The sequence below is a fragment of the Setaria viridis genome, chromosome 9 (assembly GCF_005286985.2).
Source record: "Setaria viridis chromosome 9, Setaria_viridis_v4.0, whole genome shotgun sequence".
NCBI lineage: Eukaryota > Viridiplantae > Streptophyta > Magnoliopsida > Poales > Poaceae > Setaria > Setaria viridis.
Genome location: NC_048271.2, coordinates 8,402,050 through 8,422,135, shown reverse-complemented (window position 1 = coordinate 8,422,135; position 20,086 = coordinate 8,402,050). Strand labels below are relative to the sequence as shown.

General features: G+C 37.9%; 1 protein-coding gene across 2 annotated transcripts; it reads left to right on the top strand.

The window, feature by feature from the left end:
• Nucleotides 1–48: 48 nt before the first annotated feature.
• LOC117837546 (inositol hexakisphosphate and diphosphoinositol-pentakisphosphate kinase VIP2) lies at nt 49–17,521 on the top strand. 2 transcript variants are annotated; one of them, XM_034717218.2, is made up of 31 exons: nt 49–366; nt 562–585; nt 707–766; nt 1,930–1,976; nt 2,121–2,204; nt 3,149–3,212; nt 4,491–4,644; nt 4,904–4,974; nt 5,629–5,733; nt 6,162–6,254; nt 6,673–6,747; nt 7,664–7,749; nt 7,828–8,031; nt 8,116–8,215; nt 8,294–8,364; nt 8,654–8,735; nt 9,606–9,764; nt 10,297–10,339; nt 11,036–11,118; nt 11,908–11,970; nt 12,055–12,129; nt 12,836–12,961; nt 13,337–13,569; nt 13,671–13,715; nt 14,078–14,144; nt 14,702–14,773; nt 15,611–15,855; nt 15,944–16,001; nt 16,089–16,256; nt 16,850–16,924; nt 17,027–17,521. In XM_034717218.2, exons 1-31 carry the CDS (start codon nt 298–300, stop codon nt 17,288–17,290), a joined length of 3,165 nt encoding a protein of 1,054 aa, XP_034573109.1. In that variant the 5' UTR covers nt 49–297; the 3' UTR covers nt 17,291–17,521. The 2 variants fall into 2 exon arrangements, with proteins under 2 accessions (XP_034573109.1, XP_034573110.1); XM_034717219.2 differs by lacking the exon at nt 562–585.
• Nucleotides 17,522–20,086: the final 2,565 nt, after the last annotated feature.

Genomic DNA, 20,086 nt, shown 5'->3' with positions numbered 1-20,086 from the left:
CGCGAGCGTGACTGTGCGTGCAAGCGATAAGAGGCGCTCCCCACCCGTGCCTGCCGCCCATCGTACGAGAGTACGAGACCGCGAGTCCCGTCCCCTGACCCCGAACGCCGCCGCAGGCCCGCAGCGGAGAAGAGAAGAAGTGTGAGATACGCACGCCTCCTCTTGCAGCCTCCCCTTCGCGAACTCCCCCGACAACGCGTCTCCTCTTTTCCTCACGGCACCAAATCGCGCGTCATCTCCCCGGATTCGCGTGCACGCGCTGTGGACGGATCGGGGGAGGAGGAGGTCAGGGGCGCAATGGTGGTGATGGAGGGTAATGGCGGCGCCGGCAAGATCACCATTGGCGTCTGCGTCATGGAGAAGAAGGTCCGGATCTTGGCTCATTGGTTTCTTGAGGTTTCTCTTTTTTCTTCCTTGGTGGTTCACGGAATTCGCGAACACATGGATGCTAGGTGGTTCTTGATTTCTCTCCCTCTCTCCTGAATCCTCTCTCCCTGTTCTTCTTCTTGTTTGCTGTCCTCCTGGTTATTTATTGATCGATTCGTTTTCTTGCTCTTCCAGCGCATACGTCTCGATTTCCAGCGCGTACGTCTCGATTGGCCGGTTCTTGCTCCTGGATTTCTCAAAGAATGCGGGATGCGGGAGCTGCGTTGTTACCTCACGAATATGTTTGTCTGATGAAATTCTTAATTTCTCTTTCCTTCAGGTGTTCTCTTCTCCAATGGAGCAGATTCTCGAGCGGCTCCGCGCGTTTGGAGAATTCGAGGTGCGCAAGATCCTTCCTTTTTTGCCCACTCCACGGCACGCTGCATTTCCCTTTCCTGTTCCATCAATTTGCAAAAGGCGGAAGCGAGCGTAAGATTGAAGTTTGCCTCTAGATGAGTAAATGGGTGGATGGCGTCGAATTGCATGTGATATTTCTTTTCTAAAATTTTCTATTGCGGGACATCCGTGAATCTTCGTGGATACCAATTTATTCTGCATCTTTTCGAATAATACGTGTGGTCCGGTGGTCCCCATCATGTGGTTGCTTTTACGGGTTGTACCCCAGAATTTCCAGGATATGGCAAATATGTCCCTGAATATGCACTTTTGGTTTTGGTGGACAAAATGATCACTGACTGCCTGGCTGAGTCTTGCTATATTTTTTGGAGGACTATGGTCTGAACACTTGCTATACCGATAGTTTAAGCACTGAGTTAATTAATTTAGAAGATTCGCACTTGAGTGGTAGATGTTTACATGTTATTATATGCCCAAGGTTGACTGGTTGTACCATGAGCTATGCATATGGACCAGTATTCCTTATCAATAAATGATGTGTAGAATGCAATGAGAATTTCGACTTCTCGAAAAGGATTAAGCATTAGATTTGGTCTACAGCATGCATATATTAATCTGTTAGGCATAGTGCCATCCGTCTGGGTTCTAGGTGGGACCACGGGACCACTGGCCACCTAGTTTGCTTGATTCTTTCACCAAGTATTGCCTGGTTGGAATTTGCCATTTTTAATACTTGATCACTGTAACCCAAGCTGCGGCACATGGTTCACCTGTTGATCCTAGCTTCCATTCACCAACTGTTATACTAATCTTGTCTATCTTGCTTCTCGGGAAAGTGCTAACTTACTAGTACATCATTATAGCCACTGTTAGACTCTTGCTCTTTTGCTTCTCCTGCTTAAACCAACAGACGCATTCAACAAATATACACCATAGTCTTTGATTAGTACAATTTAATTTTCATCAACTCAGGTCACTATATATTTTGACGTAGTGATTCTAATTGCCAATGATGAACTTCATTTTATCATTAATCTTTTAGCCATGTGCAACTTCCCATGGGTGTATAGTTGAGGGGAAAGGTCACTTGTTATGGAAACCTTTCTGACCAATTGACATTCTGCATTTTTTTACATTGTCTTGCAGATAATAATATTTGGAGATAAGGTTATTCTTGACGATCCTATTGAGATGTATGTAATGAGAACTCAGGTTATTAATAACTTAATCATAACTCTTTTCAGAATAGGTTTAACCACATTCTTTTTGTAATATCCTTGATTGAAGTCTGCTGTGTACGTAGAGTAGCATCTCACTTATCCACAATTTATTTTCAGTTGGCCAAACTGTGATTGCTTGATTGCCTTCTATTCCTCCGGTTTTCCTCTACAAAAGGTTCAAGCTTATGCTGCTTTGAGAAGGTACGCTTGATATCTTCTGCTTTTTTTAGAAATGTTTATTTGAAATGGCAACTGTTCTGAAATATATGCCTATTTTCTTTGCTATAACTATTCTAAATACTGAAGGAGGAAGGTGCACGTATATTTACTCGTTCACTTTGCTACCTTCAAACAACACTATATCCTTAACAGTGAAGAATATAACTACCATGAGGAAGGCACTGTTGTTTGGTAGGTTGGGGGAGGGGGGAACCATTAATAGTTGGGGAGGCAGATTATGCACCGTTATGGGTGACTGTTACCACTTTGGAAATGCAAGCCATTAGACAGGCGAGTTAACTACTACTATTTTGGTCAGGCGAGTTGTCAGTCAAGCCATTAGTACATATGCAAGATTGTTTCATTTTGCTAGCTTGCCATGTAGAGCATAAAGTTTGGAATAAAGTTTATGTAGAACATAAGAGTTTTCTAGTGAACGTATATCAGACACCAAGTGAAGGTGGTATGATCATTGAAAAGTCATATGCATGGTCCATGGTCCTAAACATGTCTGCGTAGCATAAATTTAAAGTTTTGCTCATCCTTCTTCAATGTCTTTGGGCTATAGTCTTACTTTTTCATGTGCATTCAGACATCGTTAGTGTAATACATGAGTGGAAGTCAAATCTACAACATTGCTCTCATCGTAACCTTTAGTGTATTTGGATTGCCTGAATTACTATTCATCAGTTCATCACAACTTTTTCTGAACAGTGAACATGAGTCGATCAATAAAAAGGCAGTAAGAAAGTGTCTACGTCACTTGCTACTGAGAGGGTTTTTTTTGCCATTAATTTAATTAAGTAGCTTGTCAAAGGTGGAGTTTTGCTTCTGAAGTGGTTACAGAATCTCTTTTCCGTTAAATTCTTGATGTTGCATTGATTGTATCTTCCAGTTAACCTGACCTTATCCTGTATGAATGTTAGGCCGTTTTTAGTCAATGAATTGGAGCCACAATACCTCCTTCATGACCGCAGAAAAGTGTATGAGGTATTGCAATGTCTTCTATTGCATTCAATTGAATGCATTATCCTTAATTTCTGTTTATATGCACTCGGGCTAACTTATTTTTTTTGAAAATTCCTCGGGGTAACTTATATAATCTTATTTGCACATTATATCACTATGCACAAAGTAGTATTCTTCCACATGTTATCAAGGTGTTGGTTGCTTAATTAGACTCACCTTTCCAGAGCAATGCTGTAGTGCAGGCCACATTGAGAATTCCAGAACATTATTTCTCCTGACAATATTCAAGTGTCTTTTTCCTAAGTTGGATTTTGCTGGACTACTGTAGTCAAATTTTCTAGAGAAACAGAAAACCACTCTTGGGAGAACAGAAGCATAACTTTAATACTTGCCCTTCAGAAATATGTGTTTCTATGGTGCATAAGATGTTTAATGCTTACATATGTTAGTCAGCCATATGGTGTTCCTGTAAGACATCCACTTAAAGGTTATGTATTATGGATTAGCAAAGTTGTCTGTATATTTTGATTGCATACGTATGTAAGTGTTTAGGATGACTAACAGTGGATGCTGTTATGACTAAATTCTGTGACTAAATTATTTCCTTTGGCTGGGTATAGCTTAGTAGTTTTGATGTCCATGGGCTACTTTTATTAAAATTAGAAGAATGAATATTCAAGTAGGTCATGGAACTCAAGAACTGCATAGTTAGGCCACTTATTTAAGTGGGTATAATCGATGGCATGACATGCTGAGTTGACCACCAACACAGCACAGGACACACATGACTCATCTAGTTGCAAAATCACTCACTCATGGTGGACTGGTGGTGGTTCAACCTCCTGTCACAGATTCACAGCTTCCTGTCATCCACAACTGAGACCCTTATGACTGCCATTGACTTCATCTTCCTTGTTTATAGCAGCGAATGCTGTTGCTAGATCCAGACATCAACGCATGCCTCTTATCTAGCTATCACCTCAGTCATCACAGTAGGTGTTTTGAATAGAGGGAGGGAACTATTAAAGACAAACATGATATGACATGACATGACATCCATTGTACCTAGGCTTGCAATGACACAACACAATTTCAGGTTTGGCTACCTAGCTGAACCAGACAGACAAGTTCGGTGATCTATGATACAATTTACTCTTCTAAATATTGTATTTGTTTATTGCATACTACTTTACAATGAATTTTTAATTGATCGAATGTGTTTCCATGAGTTACTTTTTACTCTTCATTTTGTTTGGAATAATTTTTAAGTGACCTAACTACAAGTATTTCATGCTTAAGCATCTAGAGAAGTATGGAATTCCTGTGCCCAATTATGCTCTTGTCAATAGGGAATATCCATACCAAGAGCTAGACTACTTCATTGAGCAAGAAGATTTTGTTGAGGTTCATGGAAAACGATTTTTGAAGCCTTTCGTGGAGAAACCTGTCAATGGTAATTCATCTATATTTGCATAATTAGTTTCTTGGTGCTATGCTGCTATTGCCTTCTTGCACCTAAAATGTTGTACTCATTGGTACCAAAATTGTCAATTTTGTTGTATGTGAGACACAAATATCATTTTTGTGTGGGAAAGGTACAGGAGTGGCAAAACCATGTTCTGTTTATTGCAGTACTTATAACTAGTGTATTATCACCTATTATGATCAACTGAATGTCTTCTTATTCCTTAATTTGTTTGTGTTTGTACCAGGGGATGATCACCGAATAATGATATATTATCCAAGTTCTGCTGGGGGTGGAATGAAGGAATTATTCCGAAAGGTAAATGTTTGGCTCAAAATTGTTGACATTTGAGTGTAACTTTCTAAGAACCTTCTTTGTTCTGTACTTGGCTTCAATGGCCTACTTTCCACCTTTTTCCCCCCAAATGTATGAATGGCTTGGATAGTTTTGCCTACACAAAAGGTTAAAGGTTCATAACATACAGGCATATACTCTTTGAGTCTTTGGAGTGTTTTATTTTGTTATTTGGGACAAGTGAGGTCTAATTTTACTTTATTTTTATAGGAACTTGTCAAAATCGAAACATCTGCACTCTTCAGTGATTTTAGAAATGGTCTTTTTGAAAATCATGACATTGTTTGCCTTTTGTCTGCCAGACCACTTAAGCAATTTTTGGGTTATCCATAGAAACTTCAAATGCTTGGCAAGCTACGAACTCAAATATTGCTTGTTGGAAATCACTCATGACACTCTGACTTTGAAAATATTTCTCCATGGCTAAACCTAAATAATACTCAGCTCACCATGGTTTTAGGAGGGTAGGTCCCAATGATCGCCCTGTGCAGAGTTGAAGTGTCAGTTCTTTTGCATGTTTTTTTAATGTTAACTGCTTAGGTGTGTTCTTGCGTTGTTTCATAGTTTTCTGTGTTTGGAAGAATGTATAAACATTTACGCATTGCTGAATAAATGTAGGTTGGTAACCGTTCTAGTGAATTCCACCCTGATGTTAGGAGAGTGAGGCGTGAAGGATCTTACATATATGAGGAATTCATGCCTACTGGTGGCACCGATGTTAAAGTAAGATGCCTTTCACAAGTTTCTTGTTTACTGATGTGTAGTTTAATGTCATAAATCAGCTTAATTTCACATTTGTGATTTTGGTTATTCTCTAATATTGTCTTGTAATATTTCCTGTGTTCTTCTCCCTTTGAGAACCTGAAGTGAAAGCAACACATGTTTTCTCTCTCTCCAGATGTATAATTGTGGACTAAAATCTCAATCTCACTTCATTTGGAAATTATTTCCTGTTCATAAAAGAAAGTGCTTTTGACCTTTTCTTTGTTAATATGAGTAAACCAAGTGATTATTATACTTGATAACTTCACTATTTTTATTGAGGCCACCCAACAGTTCTAATAGTTTTCCTGCATAAAGTATCATGTCATGTCACATTGATTCTACAAATTGTTGATTATCCAACTTGACATTTACAATAAGCTTTTCAGGTTTATACTGTTGGCCCAGGATATGCACATGCTGAGGCACGGAAATCTCCAGTTGTTGATGGTGTTGTTATGAGGAACCCTGATGGAAAAGAAGTAATAGCTCGTGCTTTCTCCATTAAATTTAAATGCCATTGTTTTGTGTTTTCAGTTACCGAATGATTTGATTCTTGCAAATAGGATTGGTGACAAAGTTGATTCCTAGTTTTAATTATTATCATTATTTGCTATGGCTATGTATGAATTCACATACGTGTTTGCAAATAAGCTAGTGGATGTTTAACACACTACTAAGGTTCAAACTTGAGAATCTGCCAAGGTGTGGATTTGTTAGGTCAACATGCTACTATCTCATGATTAGTGATTTTTGTTGGATGTTATATGCTGTGTATCATACTTGAATTATGCATCCTGGGTCTAATACTTAACATTGACAATTATTTCATTCCTCGAATCATGACGAAATGCATTCTTATTTCTGATTGGTCTTTCTTTTTTAATTTATTACTTGAAGGTACGATACCCTGTACTTTTGACCCCTATGGAGAAACAAATGGCAAGAGATGTCTGCAGTGCTTTTAAACAGATGGTAAACACCACCTTATTATCATATCTAAGTATATTTCTAGAGGCCTTAGGATTATCTAAAAATATTTTATTTATCATTATTCTTATTTTCCTTGCCATCTTCGGCTAAAACATGTTGTAGAGATTTTTTTTGATAGTCTTTTAAATCTCGCTAACTATTAGCCATAAGGAAATCATGATTCAATTATGCAAGATTCAACTTGAGAAGCAAGGGCTTGTTAGGTACTCCCTCCGTTTCAAATTGTAGGTCGTTTTGGCTTTTCTAGATCCATAGATATAATTATGCATCTAGACATACACTATATCTAGGTGTATAGCAAAAAATATGCACCTAGAAAAGCGAAAATGACCTACAATTTGGGACAGAGGGAGTAATGCCTAAGCAATTTGGTTACTATTTGGATGGCACAAATTTTTTTCATAGCCCATGATTTGTGCCTACTTTTTGGCAAAAGTATGGGTAGCAAAAATGATGATCATATTTTGGTAAGGCAGTTTTCTCGCTCCTCTATCTGAGGTGTGGGGTCTATCATTTGCAAGCCATAGTTTGGTTCATCCAAGCTTTGCCTATTGTGGTTCATGACTGAAGGTTTTGGTTATGCCCAAGGTTTAATCATTACCAAAAACAGCCCCTTGTACCTTTATGCTTTAGATGGGGGATGGACTGACAAAGAATTAATTTATCACTTTGTGGAGATAGTTATGTTCAATTTGGTCAAAAAGTGTGCAAACTTTCCAATCTGCAATTCAGTTGAATGGACCTAGTGTTGCTGCTGTCATGTAGAGGGTGATGAACAGCCAAGATACTGCTCAACTATTAAAATATACCCCTCATTTCTTTCTGATGATTATTTCACACCATCATTTTATTTCTTAGTTCCCTTTTATGTTCTGATCTATGGTCTTGTTTTCCGTAGGTATGTGGTTTTGATCTATTAAGGTCTGATGGGAGATCGTATGTCTGTGATGTCAATGGATGGAGCTTTGTAAAGAACTCATACAAGTAATTTTCTTAAAGCTGATGTTGTTTACATTAGAAACATGTCTGTTGGATAATTGATTGGGCAAACTGTACATCCAGGTATTATGATGATGCTGCTTGCATCTTGAGAAAAATATTTCTTGATGCTAAAGCTCCTCACCTTTCATCAACCATACCTCCAACTCTTCCTTGGAAATCTGAACCTGTTCAGCCCACTGAAGGTCTTACACGACAGGGTAGTGGAATAATTGGCACATTTGGGCAGTCAGAAGAACTACGCTGTGTAATTGTTGTGATACGCCAGTAAGGATACTATTATTTCTTAGCTGCTATCAGATAATTTGTTAATGCTATATTGCTATATGCTGACATCACATACCTGTTTAGTGGTGATCGGACACCAAAACAGAAGGTGAAATTGAAAGTTACAGAGGAAAAGCTCCTGAATTTGATGTTGAAGTACAATGGTGGAAAGCCAAGAGCCGAGGTACCCTCTTTTCTGAATATTTAGTTTTAATTAATCTATGGTTCTTAAGTTGAATCACAGTTTTGGCTCTTCTTGCAGACGAAACTGAAAAGCGCCATACAATTACAAGACTTGCTAGATGCTACAAGACAACTTGTACCACCAACTAGGTATGGTGTGCTAGAATAAGTAATTTAGTCCTAGTATTTTTACCCACTGTTTAAACTGGTTAGTTTGGTACAGACTTCTGTTTTTTTAACTGTTCTTTTGTGTGAAATCTGGATCATTTTTTTTCTGGAACACGCAGGAGAACTGCGTGTCATTGCATTAAGAAGAAATAAAGAGTTTATTACAGCTGATTTTCCAGGATTTCTTAAGTTACATACGTGCCTGCCGACATAGATTGACTACCTCAGCCTAGTGAAATCTGGAACATGAATGAATGTCCTATATTTTTAGGTCTGGTCGGGAGAGTGATAGTGATGCTGAAGATATCGAGCATGTTGAAAAACTTCGACAAGTCAAAGCAGTACTGGAGGAGGTAATTTCTTATTATTCAGATATACCTCTCCATAACATTTTCTATGGACATGTTGAATCTCTCTTCACTAGATGGTATGAGGGATATTCTGTGCAGACTATTGATCAGGTGCAGCCATATGGCCTATATCAGATCGGCATCAAATACTCATACACAAAATTTCTGAAAAACTTGCTGAATGGGTTTCTATGAGTCTTCTTAAGACTCCTTTTCCTCTTCTTTATATGTACTGTAAGGTATTTTTTGACAAGTTAAAATTGAAATAAAAGAGGGAGACATAAAGTTACTACTTCCATCGTGGTTATTTTTCTTTTTGTTGCTGCTGTGAGAGTTTATGTTTGAAATTTGATAGATAACACACTCCGTATAGGACTACTCTACCTTGTCAGTTAAACAAATTCTTTATCAGACATAGATGTCATTTATTATTATCAGATCGACATTTTCAATGTGCTTCGACATTGATAATCAAGGAATCTGTTGGTAATTCTTGCTGCCAGTTCAGAATTTCACTCCTACTGGCAAGCAGTAATGCTAATTTACTAGTTACTTTTAGCTTTTTGTTTGCAAATTGATATTAGGATTTAATCATTTTTGTCCTTTCTCTCTGCTTCTCTGTACAACCTATGGAAACACATTGTTAGAGTCATACCGAGTGTTGTGTCAATGCAGAAATTAAGCAGAGCTCTCTTAAAGCTCTAACAAACTTGCTAATTTTCTTGCTGTAAATGGGAGAGCCAGCCATTTTAGTGGAAAACATAACTGCTTAAACCTTATCCTTCAGCCTTAGATGCTGATTTATCTGCCGTGAGAATATTCTATCAGGAGTCTTCTGACATTTATTAACTTATGCTTCTATTCCGATACTAGGGTGGGCATTTCTCGGGCATTTATAGGAAAGTGCAGCTAAAGCCACTGAAATGGATAAAAGTTCCAAAGCGCAATGGTGATGGTCAAGAGGAACGACCAATTGAAGCCCTGATGATTCTGAAATATGGTGGTGTACTCACTCATGCTGGGAGAAAGCAGGTGTTAAACTCAAAATGCATGCTTGAATTTATCAAATACTAGTTATTAATATATCTTCTAAATTTTGATAATGACAAGTATTTGTTGGAGCTGTTCATTTCTATGACAATTTAAAAAATCCAGATTTTACTGGTGAATATGGAATTAGATAATTATAAGTTATAGATAGGCACATGTTGAGCTGTTCCTTTTTTTTATATAAAGGTTGAGCTGTTCGTTTGTATATGATGGCCGGCAAACAATTATTGCAAAATTTCTACTTGTATTTGTTGTTGTAAAAACCTTCTCAATCCATGGAATGAAGAGGGAACATTAAATTTAGAATATATTAGCAGTGAATATAAGTATATAACCAGGAATTACTGATTTAGACACTCTCCACATCAATTCCCTTTTTCAGTTATTCATTTTTTAGAAAATCATATTCAGTGAGCTTCTTGATAAATTTGAGTATGACGAAACAATTTTATACAGTCGCATTGGTAACCAGCATATATCTTCTCTAATGATTTTTTATTCTTTTTTCATTCAGGCAGAGGAGTTGGGAAGGTTTTTCAGAAACAACATATATCCAGGTTCATATTCTTATTGCCTCTATATCATCTCGTGAAAGAAGTAAAATAGCAGATTCTGTTTGAATGAGAGTTTGGTTTTACCACAATCTTGTGGTTATCTCAATGTTGGATGGCTTTCCCCTGATAAAATTGTGCCAGAGAAACTTTAACTGTAAAGCCAATTGGGTCCCAAGTTCCCAACTTCCTGAACTTGAAATTGTCTTGGTGTCTTCCTAATCTTGAATATGGTGTCACTTAAATCACTGTAGTTATTTTAATTGTGAAAAGTTTCCAATGTGGCAGGAGAGGATATAGTTATGTTGCATGTATAAGTGGTTGATATGTCATGTTCTAGTATTGGAGATCACATATGACTCATGTTCTGGAGCTGACAAAAAGAAACAAAAAACTCCATTTTTTTCAATTTAGATCTTGAAAACCTTTCTATATCATCGTATTTTTAAGTCCAGGTGATTTTGAAGTTCCAGGATCTATGGTGCATTTCTTAGATTGCTACTAGAATCTTCCTTACAGTAACATCTTATCTGATGTCTGTTCTAGTTTTGCTTGAATTAAAGATGATGTTTGATATGAAATGTACCCCCCATCTGAAATTTGTTTTGTTTTCTTGCACATTTGACTATATGGAGTTTCTATTTGAAGTATTTCCCTGTACTTGATTATTTTCTTCCCTGACTATCACTATTTTAAATATAGGTGAAGGAACTGGTTTGCTTCGTCTCCATAGCACGTACAGACATGATTTAAAAATATATAGTTCAGACGAAGGCCGTGTACAGGTATTTAGTCATGTTTTTCTCCTGATTTATTGCCCCCCTTGAAATAGCCCCTCCTGAACCCTCTGAAATTGATATTCTTTGGAGTCTATGGCTGTAATATCTCACTGTGCTTCTAGCTAGTTGAATCTTTGACTCTTTCCTACATAAATGGGCAAAGTACCACTGTGAAATGTACTATTGTTGTACATAGATACCCAAACTTATGGTGGTGCTTTCAGTAAATTAAACTTGGATGGTTTGGCAGTTGCACATTTGGAACACTGTTTTATTAGTAGTACTATGTGACCTTGAACATAAACGTCCTCAAGTGATCTCACATGGGGCTCTGTAGCTGTTAAATGGCACTCGTTTTGTGTGCTTCCGACCCTTCAAGTTGTCTAACATGGTACTGAGGGGCGAGGGTAAATAACAAAGGCAATGGTATTTGCATATGGCGTATTTTGACTAGGCACGGGACAGAGAAGGTTACAAAATCAATAGAGTGAAATGACCATGATATCCCTTGGGATGTATTAGAAAGTTTTGTAAATGTTTACTCAATATGGAAGGAAGAGGGAAGATAAATGAGGGCAAAAGAGAGAGCATCATTAAAATCGCATGGCTTATTTTTGAAACATGATTACATCCCCCACCCCTCCCTTGTTTCTTCATTATTTCTTGTAATAAATGCAGAATCTATGGTTCTGCCACTCGTTAAACATGACTGCATGCGGCTAATTATAATCTCTTGATAATCAACACTTCAACTGTCATTCCTAATCCACATGTTCATGGTGATGTACGTTTCAGATGTCTGCAGCAGCATTTGCAAAAGGCCTTCTTGATTTGGAAGGGCAGCTGACTCCAATACTGGTTGGTTGCTAATGATCTAGAAGGCCCCTTTTGTTGCTTGATCCTGCCTGTCTGCAGCTTTATCATTTATAGTAACTTTTTCAGGTATCTCTAGTAAGTAAAGACTCCTCCATGCTAGATGGACTGGAAGATGCGAGCACCGAGATGAATGAAGCAAAGGTTTACTTACATATTTTTGATAAAGATTCTTTACCTTTCCATGAAGTTTCGAGGATTTCTTTTGATCAAAAAGTTTCTAGGACTGAAACAGCTATCTATCTGAAGTTTTGAATAAATAAGATGTTAGATGTTCCTTAATATTTAAATTTTTGAAAATATGCAACGGTGCAGAAGGGTTCCAGGCTGCCACGAAGCAGTGCTGGTTTGAGGTTCCCACCCAGCTTGGTTTGATGGGCCCCTGCTTTAAGGCTAATTCAGGGGGGATGTCTTCCCCGCTGGTCAAGTTTTTTGATAATCTAGGCCTCTAGATATGTAGCTTGTATACACTATGATCTCGAGCTCAGCAGCTACTATTGAACAATCACACCTGTAAGTAGAAAATCTAACTGCAACTGCCTGAATTTTATCACCCTTTCATACACTTCAGAACTATTTTGGGCTTTCTATTGATTTTTTTGAGAAAACCATATTCTAAAATTATTATTAAAAACACTTCTACTGCAAAAAAATCCTTAAGTGCTTGTCGTGTGGTGGGTAGAACCTATCTGGCTAGCCTCTAGATGTCAATTATGGTCTGGGTGGCCAGTATGCTTTGAGCGGGAGGGCACTCCTGGTGGAAGTTAGGCGTCCGATTTTTGAAACAGCAAGTATCATATGAATTTATGCCATCAATTCTTAGCAGAAACTAAATGATCTGATCTTTCAGGCTAGGTTGCATGAGATTATCATTTCGAATACTAAAGAAAAGGACACTGAAGGGTCAGCAGAATTTCCGTGGATGGTTGATGGTGCAGGATTGCCTGTAAATGCTTCCCAACTCCTGCCAAAGATGGTAAAGTGCTTTGAGTAGATGTAAAGCTAGATCAAACAATTCAACATATTTAAACATCTCGTACAAAAGTGGCAACTTAGTACTTGTGTCAATGATTTACTTGAAATAGATTTGCTTGAATTCTGATGAAATTCATATTTTCCCCTCTTGTTTGGATGACTAGACTTGTCGTGATAGTGGCATTAGCTTTTCCAACAATTTATCAAGGCAAATATTTTTCTTCAGTATCTAGTATTCTTTGCTAATATTCAAATACAAAACAAGTTCTGGAGCAATTTTGATTTCTGATGCACACTGTTTGATTTCCAAGCTACATAGTGTTCTACTGTTATGAATAATGATTGGTTCCTTTTTCCCTTATTACACATTAATCAGGCCAAGTTGACAAAAGAAGTAACTGCACAAGTCAAGCTACTTGCTGAAGGTGAAGATGAAAAGCTTGCATTGACAAGCTCATTTTCTAAATATGACCAAGCAAAAGCTCTTGGGAAGACAACTATTGATGTGGCTCGAATTGCTGCTGGGTTGCCTTGTGGTAGTGAAAGCTTCCTCTTGATGTTTGCCAGATGGAGAAAACTTGAGAGGGATTTATACAATGAAAGAAAAGAGTAAAGTGTTAAACCTTTTAGAATTATTTTTAATGTTTATTTACAAATCAATGTAATTACTTTTGTTCAAAACACTCATGGTGATTCGTATTGTAATGCAGCCGTTTTGACATTACCCAGATCCCAGATGTATATGACTCCTGCAAGTAAGTGATCTTCTGACAATTGCTTTATTTAGAAACTTAAGAAAAATATACCCCAGGATAAAAATAGTAGTCCTTTTCACTTATCGTGTCCGTTCTGCATGGAACTTACTTGAGTATGTATTTTGAATGAGGGTCTGAATATGTGATATGGCATGAAATTATGAGAACAACTTTGAATTAAGAAAATAGAAAGAATGTGTTCATTGTTCACAATCGGAATAGCGTAAATATGATGTGTTACCATTCATCTTCTAAGGTAAAACATGTTTAGCTTGAATTCTTAAGATCACTTACATCATGGTCCTAATATTCTCTGTAAGTGGGGATAAGCCTTGCATCTAAACTAATGCACTGAATGGCAGATATGACCTTTTGCATAATGCTCATCTTGATCTTGAGGGTTTGAAAGAGCTCTTCAAAGTTGCCCAAGTAAGTAACCTTACATTTATGTTCTTTTATATGCTCTCTTGAGCCGTGGCAAAGTTATGTTGATTAAGCTGCACTTATAAGAGGCATCAGTTACTGCACATGTGACAACATGGAAGTAAAATATAAAGCCCTACTGTTTTTGTACAAACAACTGAGCAGACAGAATGCTGAAGTTTTGTTGACATCAGTTTGCAAGGAAGACCTCATGTTAAATGCTAACAGTTAACATAGGAGCGCTGTTACATGAAAAAACAAATTTAAGCTAGTGTTTTATATGTTCTGACTACAGTGACATGAGAGGGAAACTATGCTTGGCCATTGTTTCTGTTTATGAATCCTGCATAAGATTTACTGCCAATTCATCTCATGAATATCCTGGAGAGTTAATCTGTTGTTTATGTATCAATTACTCAGTTACGAAAGGTGTGTGGTTTGAAAAGTTCTGTTTCTGTATATCCATATATGAAACTCTTTCTGCTAGTTCTTAGATGCAGATGTGAATGTTTCCTTGGAACATTTTTTTTATCATTGCTTATCTGACACTGATATTCTTGTAGACACTTGCTGATGGTGTCATTCCAAATGAGTATGGGATCAACCCAAAGCAAAAACTAAAAATTGGTTCAAAGGTTTGTTCTGGAGCAAAATTTCACTTCTTAGTTGTCGCCATGCTTACAATACCATCAACTGATTACTCATGTTCAGTCAATTGGATTTTTGCAGACAATTATGAATTCTAGATTTATATGGATATATTTGCAATATTTTGAATCTGTATATTTATGAAATTACACACCAGCAAACTATAGTTTGCTTGATGGTTCCTTTTCAGCTTTTAGTAAAAGTGGCTTTAGAGTGCAATGAAATTGCCAAGGTTCACCAGATTTGAAATATGGAAGCGCAAAACCGTGCTTAGAGGGAAAAAACCCAAGTGTCTAATTGTCATCTCTATGTTTAGATTTTCATTTTCCTTTTGACTTCTGCCTGAAGATCCTCTGCCAGAACAAGAAAAGGAAAAGCAGTCTGCTAGTCAGGAAAATTGCAAAAACAAACAAGTTATACAATTTTTGGCAAATATCCACAATGAAATTTTTAGTACTTACTACCTGTGAAATTCTCTTCATTTCTCACATTTTTCATTGAAAAATTTGGGTTTAGTTTTGGCCCTTATAACCTTATGATGATTTGATCAATATTATGTGTGCAAAAAGTCCCACCCCATGAACTTGCAACCTTTTTAACACCTAGTGGGCACTGCTTTGAGTGACATTACTAATCAGAGCAATGATACAAGCACTATCACATAGCTCTCATTACAATTTACCATTATATTTACTAGTAATATCATATGAGCTCTGTTGAATTAGCTTTGTGGGGCCTTTTTTGAAATTCTCTTGTTATTTTGTTTCTTGTAACCTGTCACACTTTATGTTTCTCATGTTATTTTATTATTATTATTTTTCTAGATAGCACGCCGTTTATTGGGAAAAATCCTAATTGATCTACGCAACACTCGTGAAGAAGCTATCAGTGTTGCTGAACCAAAATTTATTGAAGACGAAGCTATATTCCTACCAACAAAAGAAGCAGAACACCAGCAAAAGATTCATGTTAGAAATGAGGATGGAAGAAGATCTAGTTCTACTAGTGAGAAGTCATTGGACCAGGAAGATGAAGATGATAGAGAAACTAAATATCGCCTAGATCCTAAGTGTGTTCTTGCTCTGATTTTTATGAAATTCTATTTTTCTTCAATAATTTACATGCAAAGTTTATGCAGCTAATATACTTAATTGCAGGTATGCCAATGTGAGGACACCTGAGCGTCATGTCCGCACAAGGCTTTACTTCACATCGGTATGCTGGGGCATTTTATTGCTGCATGCTTTGTTCTTACAGTCCTTTTGGAATTATCAATGACATCGCCTGCATTTTCTGCACCAGGAATCTCATATACACTCCTTAATGAATGTCCTTCGCTACTGCAATTTGGACGAATGTCTACAAGGAGAAGATAGCCTTGTCTGCCAAAGTGCTTTGGACCGTCTACATAGAACTAAGGAGCTTGACTACATGAGTAATATTGTGCTTAGAATGTTTGAAAACATAGAGGTATAGATCTTTTATGATCTTTATTTAGTCTTTAAACAATCTTTCACCTTTTTGTTACAGGTGATCCTGCATTGTTATGGGCTGGGCATTCACCTTTCACTAGTCTCAGTTAATTTGTTAGCTTCTCAGATCGACACATTAGTTAGCTAGTAGCGACACATTAGTTAGCTAGTAAGCACACATGTGGATTTGGTTAGTTGCATGGTTAGCCTGTTAATTAAAGGCGAATGTCTTAGGATAGATTGTTAGGGCCGCTGCCTATTTAAGAGGTATCATGCATCTGTTTCAGGAAACAAGAAGAACATAAAAGTAGTTAGAGCCTCCAGAGGAAGGGTGACTAGCCAGTCCATTTATGTATGATTTAGAAATGGCATACTCTTGTTGGTACTGGAGATTTGTCTTGGTAGCATATACTTGAGTCTGGCAGTTTTTTCTAATAGTGTATGCTATACATATGTGCTATCCTGTTGAAAATAATAGGAAGGTTGTTTAGTTGTCATGCCTACATTTCAGAACTTGCTAATGCCATATAACCTGTTTCAAGTTGCTGTTGTCCAATCGTTCAATCTGCTTGCCAAATCTTTTGTTTGCAGGTTCCATTAGAAGATGAGAAAAGGTTCCGGATTGAAATGACATTCAGTCGTGGTGCTGATCTCAGTCCCCTAGAGGTGATAGCTCGTATTTTGCACAATGCTGGACATAAATTCAGCTGTGTTTTTGCATCCTTGTAGAATCATTTGAATTTACTAACTGGATGTATGTTGGTTCAGGACAAGGCCAGCGAAAGTTCTTCCTTGCTCCAGGAGCACACCCTGCCAATAATGGGACCCGAGAGACTACAGGAAGTTGGGTCCTGCTTGACGATGGACAAGTTTGAGAAAATGGTGCGGCCATTTGCCATGCCTCCGGAGGATTTCCCCCCTGCTGCTCCCCCACAGGCCTTGGGCTACTTCACAAAAGGTGCTGGAGTGCTTGAAAGGTTGGCTAGCCTCTGGCCTTTCCACAAGGGTGCAGGCGCAACTAATGGAAAATAGCTGAAAGCTACAAATAGCTGGAATCAGTTCATGTGAATATTCTTAGTTTGTAGCACTGCTAAAACACCACCCCAATTTTGACAATCTGAATCAACAAGAAATTTTTGCTGGCTGTCTTGAAGTAACTGTTGATGATGTTGTAAGCATCGGAACCAGCTTAACTTGTTCCTGGACGCTTTGCTGCACATGCTAATAATTGCATTATTCACTGGTGCGGGGTTGTTTGTGGTATTTCCATATCAACCGTGTGGGTGATGATGGTCACTATTGATGTGCATGCTCAGTCCCTATCATCTAAATTCGATTTCTCTTTGCATCGAGTTCGAGTGTTTTTTTAGTACTTTGGTGCCCCTTTTGTTATTATCTTGTACAGTTCCTTCTTTCTTTTTAATATATTTTATCACAGTGGGGGCCTCCCCCGCTGTACAGTTTTCAAAAAAAAAAAAATCCTAGTTCTCCGAATAAGGTTTCAATGCAACACCGTGTGCGCGTATCAAGATCGAAATGGGTGGTGAGACTACCTCTCTTCTTTTGAGTGATGGGGCGAGCTTGCTGTCTCGAGAACAATGGGCGTGAGTTCAATCAGACGGGCAGATCAGTCTGAAGACTACTGTGTAACTGAAACATGGACGATATTTGTTTAATGCGAAGGTACAACCGTGCAAGGGTTAAAAGATTACGTTAAAGAGATTCGGGAGACAGCTGACAAATCTCAGATTTTCTCGTTGAACTAGGCTAAACTTCATGACTAGTGCAATGAAGATGTGCAATATATGATCCAGTTAGGCGTCAAAAAAAAAAAATCCAGTTGTCAAAGAAGCACATGGGAGATGAGAGTAGGTCATTGAGATTTGAGACCATACCGGTTGAAAATTGTTCGCGAATTACACAAATGGCGCTCTCCAATTTGAGCTTCATCCTATCGATAGGAAAAAGGTTGAGGAAGAATCATTGCTTTTTGCTAATATAAAATCACTACTCTTTTTTTTTAAAAAAACACTACTAGATAACTATGCCTTTTACATTGGGTGATAAAAAAGGCAACAAGATAGAAGATGCAAGGCAACTTCACCAACCAAAGCTGCTGAGGAGAGGAGTCGCTTTCCTGCGTTCTTGGCTGCTGCCACAGTACAGAAGCATCTCGCACTTCCCCATGTCATGGTACTTATTTGGCCTGAAAGATTTGATGTGCGGGTCTCTGTTCCTGCGATCCCACTTTTTCATCATGATAAACATTTAGCATGCATCTGATGATAAAAAAAAAACACTGCAGTTTTTATTCTTTCAGAAATTCTGATGCAAACCTAACTGCTGGTCTGCCGCACAAACTAGATTAAAAAATTGGCAATGCACTTCGGAGTAAGCGATACATGCTCTTTTTTTTTAATTAAGGAAGAAATTACATCATCTAGACACCAAGAAACGACCATAGCTTCGGAGACGAATTCTAGTTGTTACATTGGCAAAGATGTCAATCACTGTGGCCTCTTAACATTGGCATGGCATTCTTATTTGGTGGCGCTGCTCCTCCTTTTCAGTTAAGACCAGAAAAGAGTCTGAACGTATACCCCTGAAAATAACCTGCATAAGAGATTTAATTTTTGAGCTTTATAAAAAAACACCTCACTTCGGCTTGTATTTGTATAGTAGCCAATAGATCAGGGTGCAGGAACTACCATCCTGTAATCCTGAAGTTGTAGAATTCAGCTGTTTCCAGAATGATTGGAATGGACATTACAGTGTGTGTTTTCCCTTAACCAGGTACGTCATCATTCGAGCAAGTGTAGCAAGGGTCCCTGTTGCCATTGTTCTCACGCCTAATGCGTGACGATGAGTCATGAGATCTATCTGTATTATATCAAATTACGCTTTGCTGGATCATGCTCGTTTTTCTTTCAGAATCAACAGGAGACTGCACATCAATAAATTAAGACATTTGATCACATCCTAAGCTGCCATTTGCTTCATCAGAACTCAACTAGAATACGCATAGTCTTATGCTATTAGACATTTGAAGACTAGCATCCGAATGATCAACATCCGAACGATCTGCAAGTAGTTAGCGATAAGCTTTATGCACGGCATCAATGCTACAAACTTGGTGCAGTTTGGTTGTTGACTGCTAATTACTGTTCACTTACCGTATTACTACTATTACTATAGATGTAATTTCCAAGGAAGGAGGAGAGAATGTTATCACTGGCTAGTGTGTTTAGTAGTAGCTAGCTAGCAGGCATGTGAACATAAAGGTGGAGTCGCCGCCTTTTTTTTAAAAGTTAATTCCTAGGTGAAATCCCCTTTCATTCTCTTCTTAAATAGCCTTTTATCGTAGGTTCCAAAGCTTAAGCTCCCTTTTAACACCGGATTACTATCCTCTTGCCAGTTTTGAAAGTGCTTGGACTGAAAGCTATAAAGAAAAACTAGCTTTGTATAGGAGAACTGTCAGTTCCTTCATTTTCAAATAATTCAGATTCCACTTGATAACCGAAGAGAGTGTAAATGCCACGACTACGTAGTTCTTGTTTGTCAACAACGACAGGAAACGAATCAAGAATCTTTTGTAGAAGTTATAGGCGCATTAATCATTCGTGTTCTGTCAGCACAGAAGCTCTTGTTTTGATGCTTCATCTAGAATTCTCGTTAAATGTTGAATGGAAATAGGATAGGTGAGCATCTTTGCTTAGGTAACATAAGTTAACCTGGAACAAAAAGAACAGATAAGTTGTTAGAAAGTGATCGTTTTTGAGTCTGTCAACTAGTAGTTTGTTTGTTTCCTGGGTTTGGAGTACTCTGCTT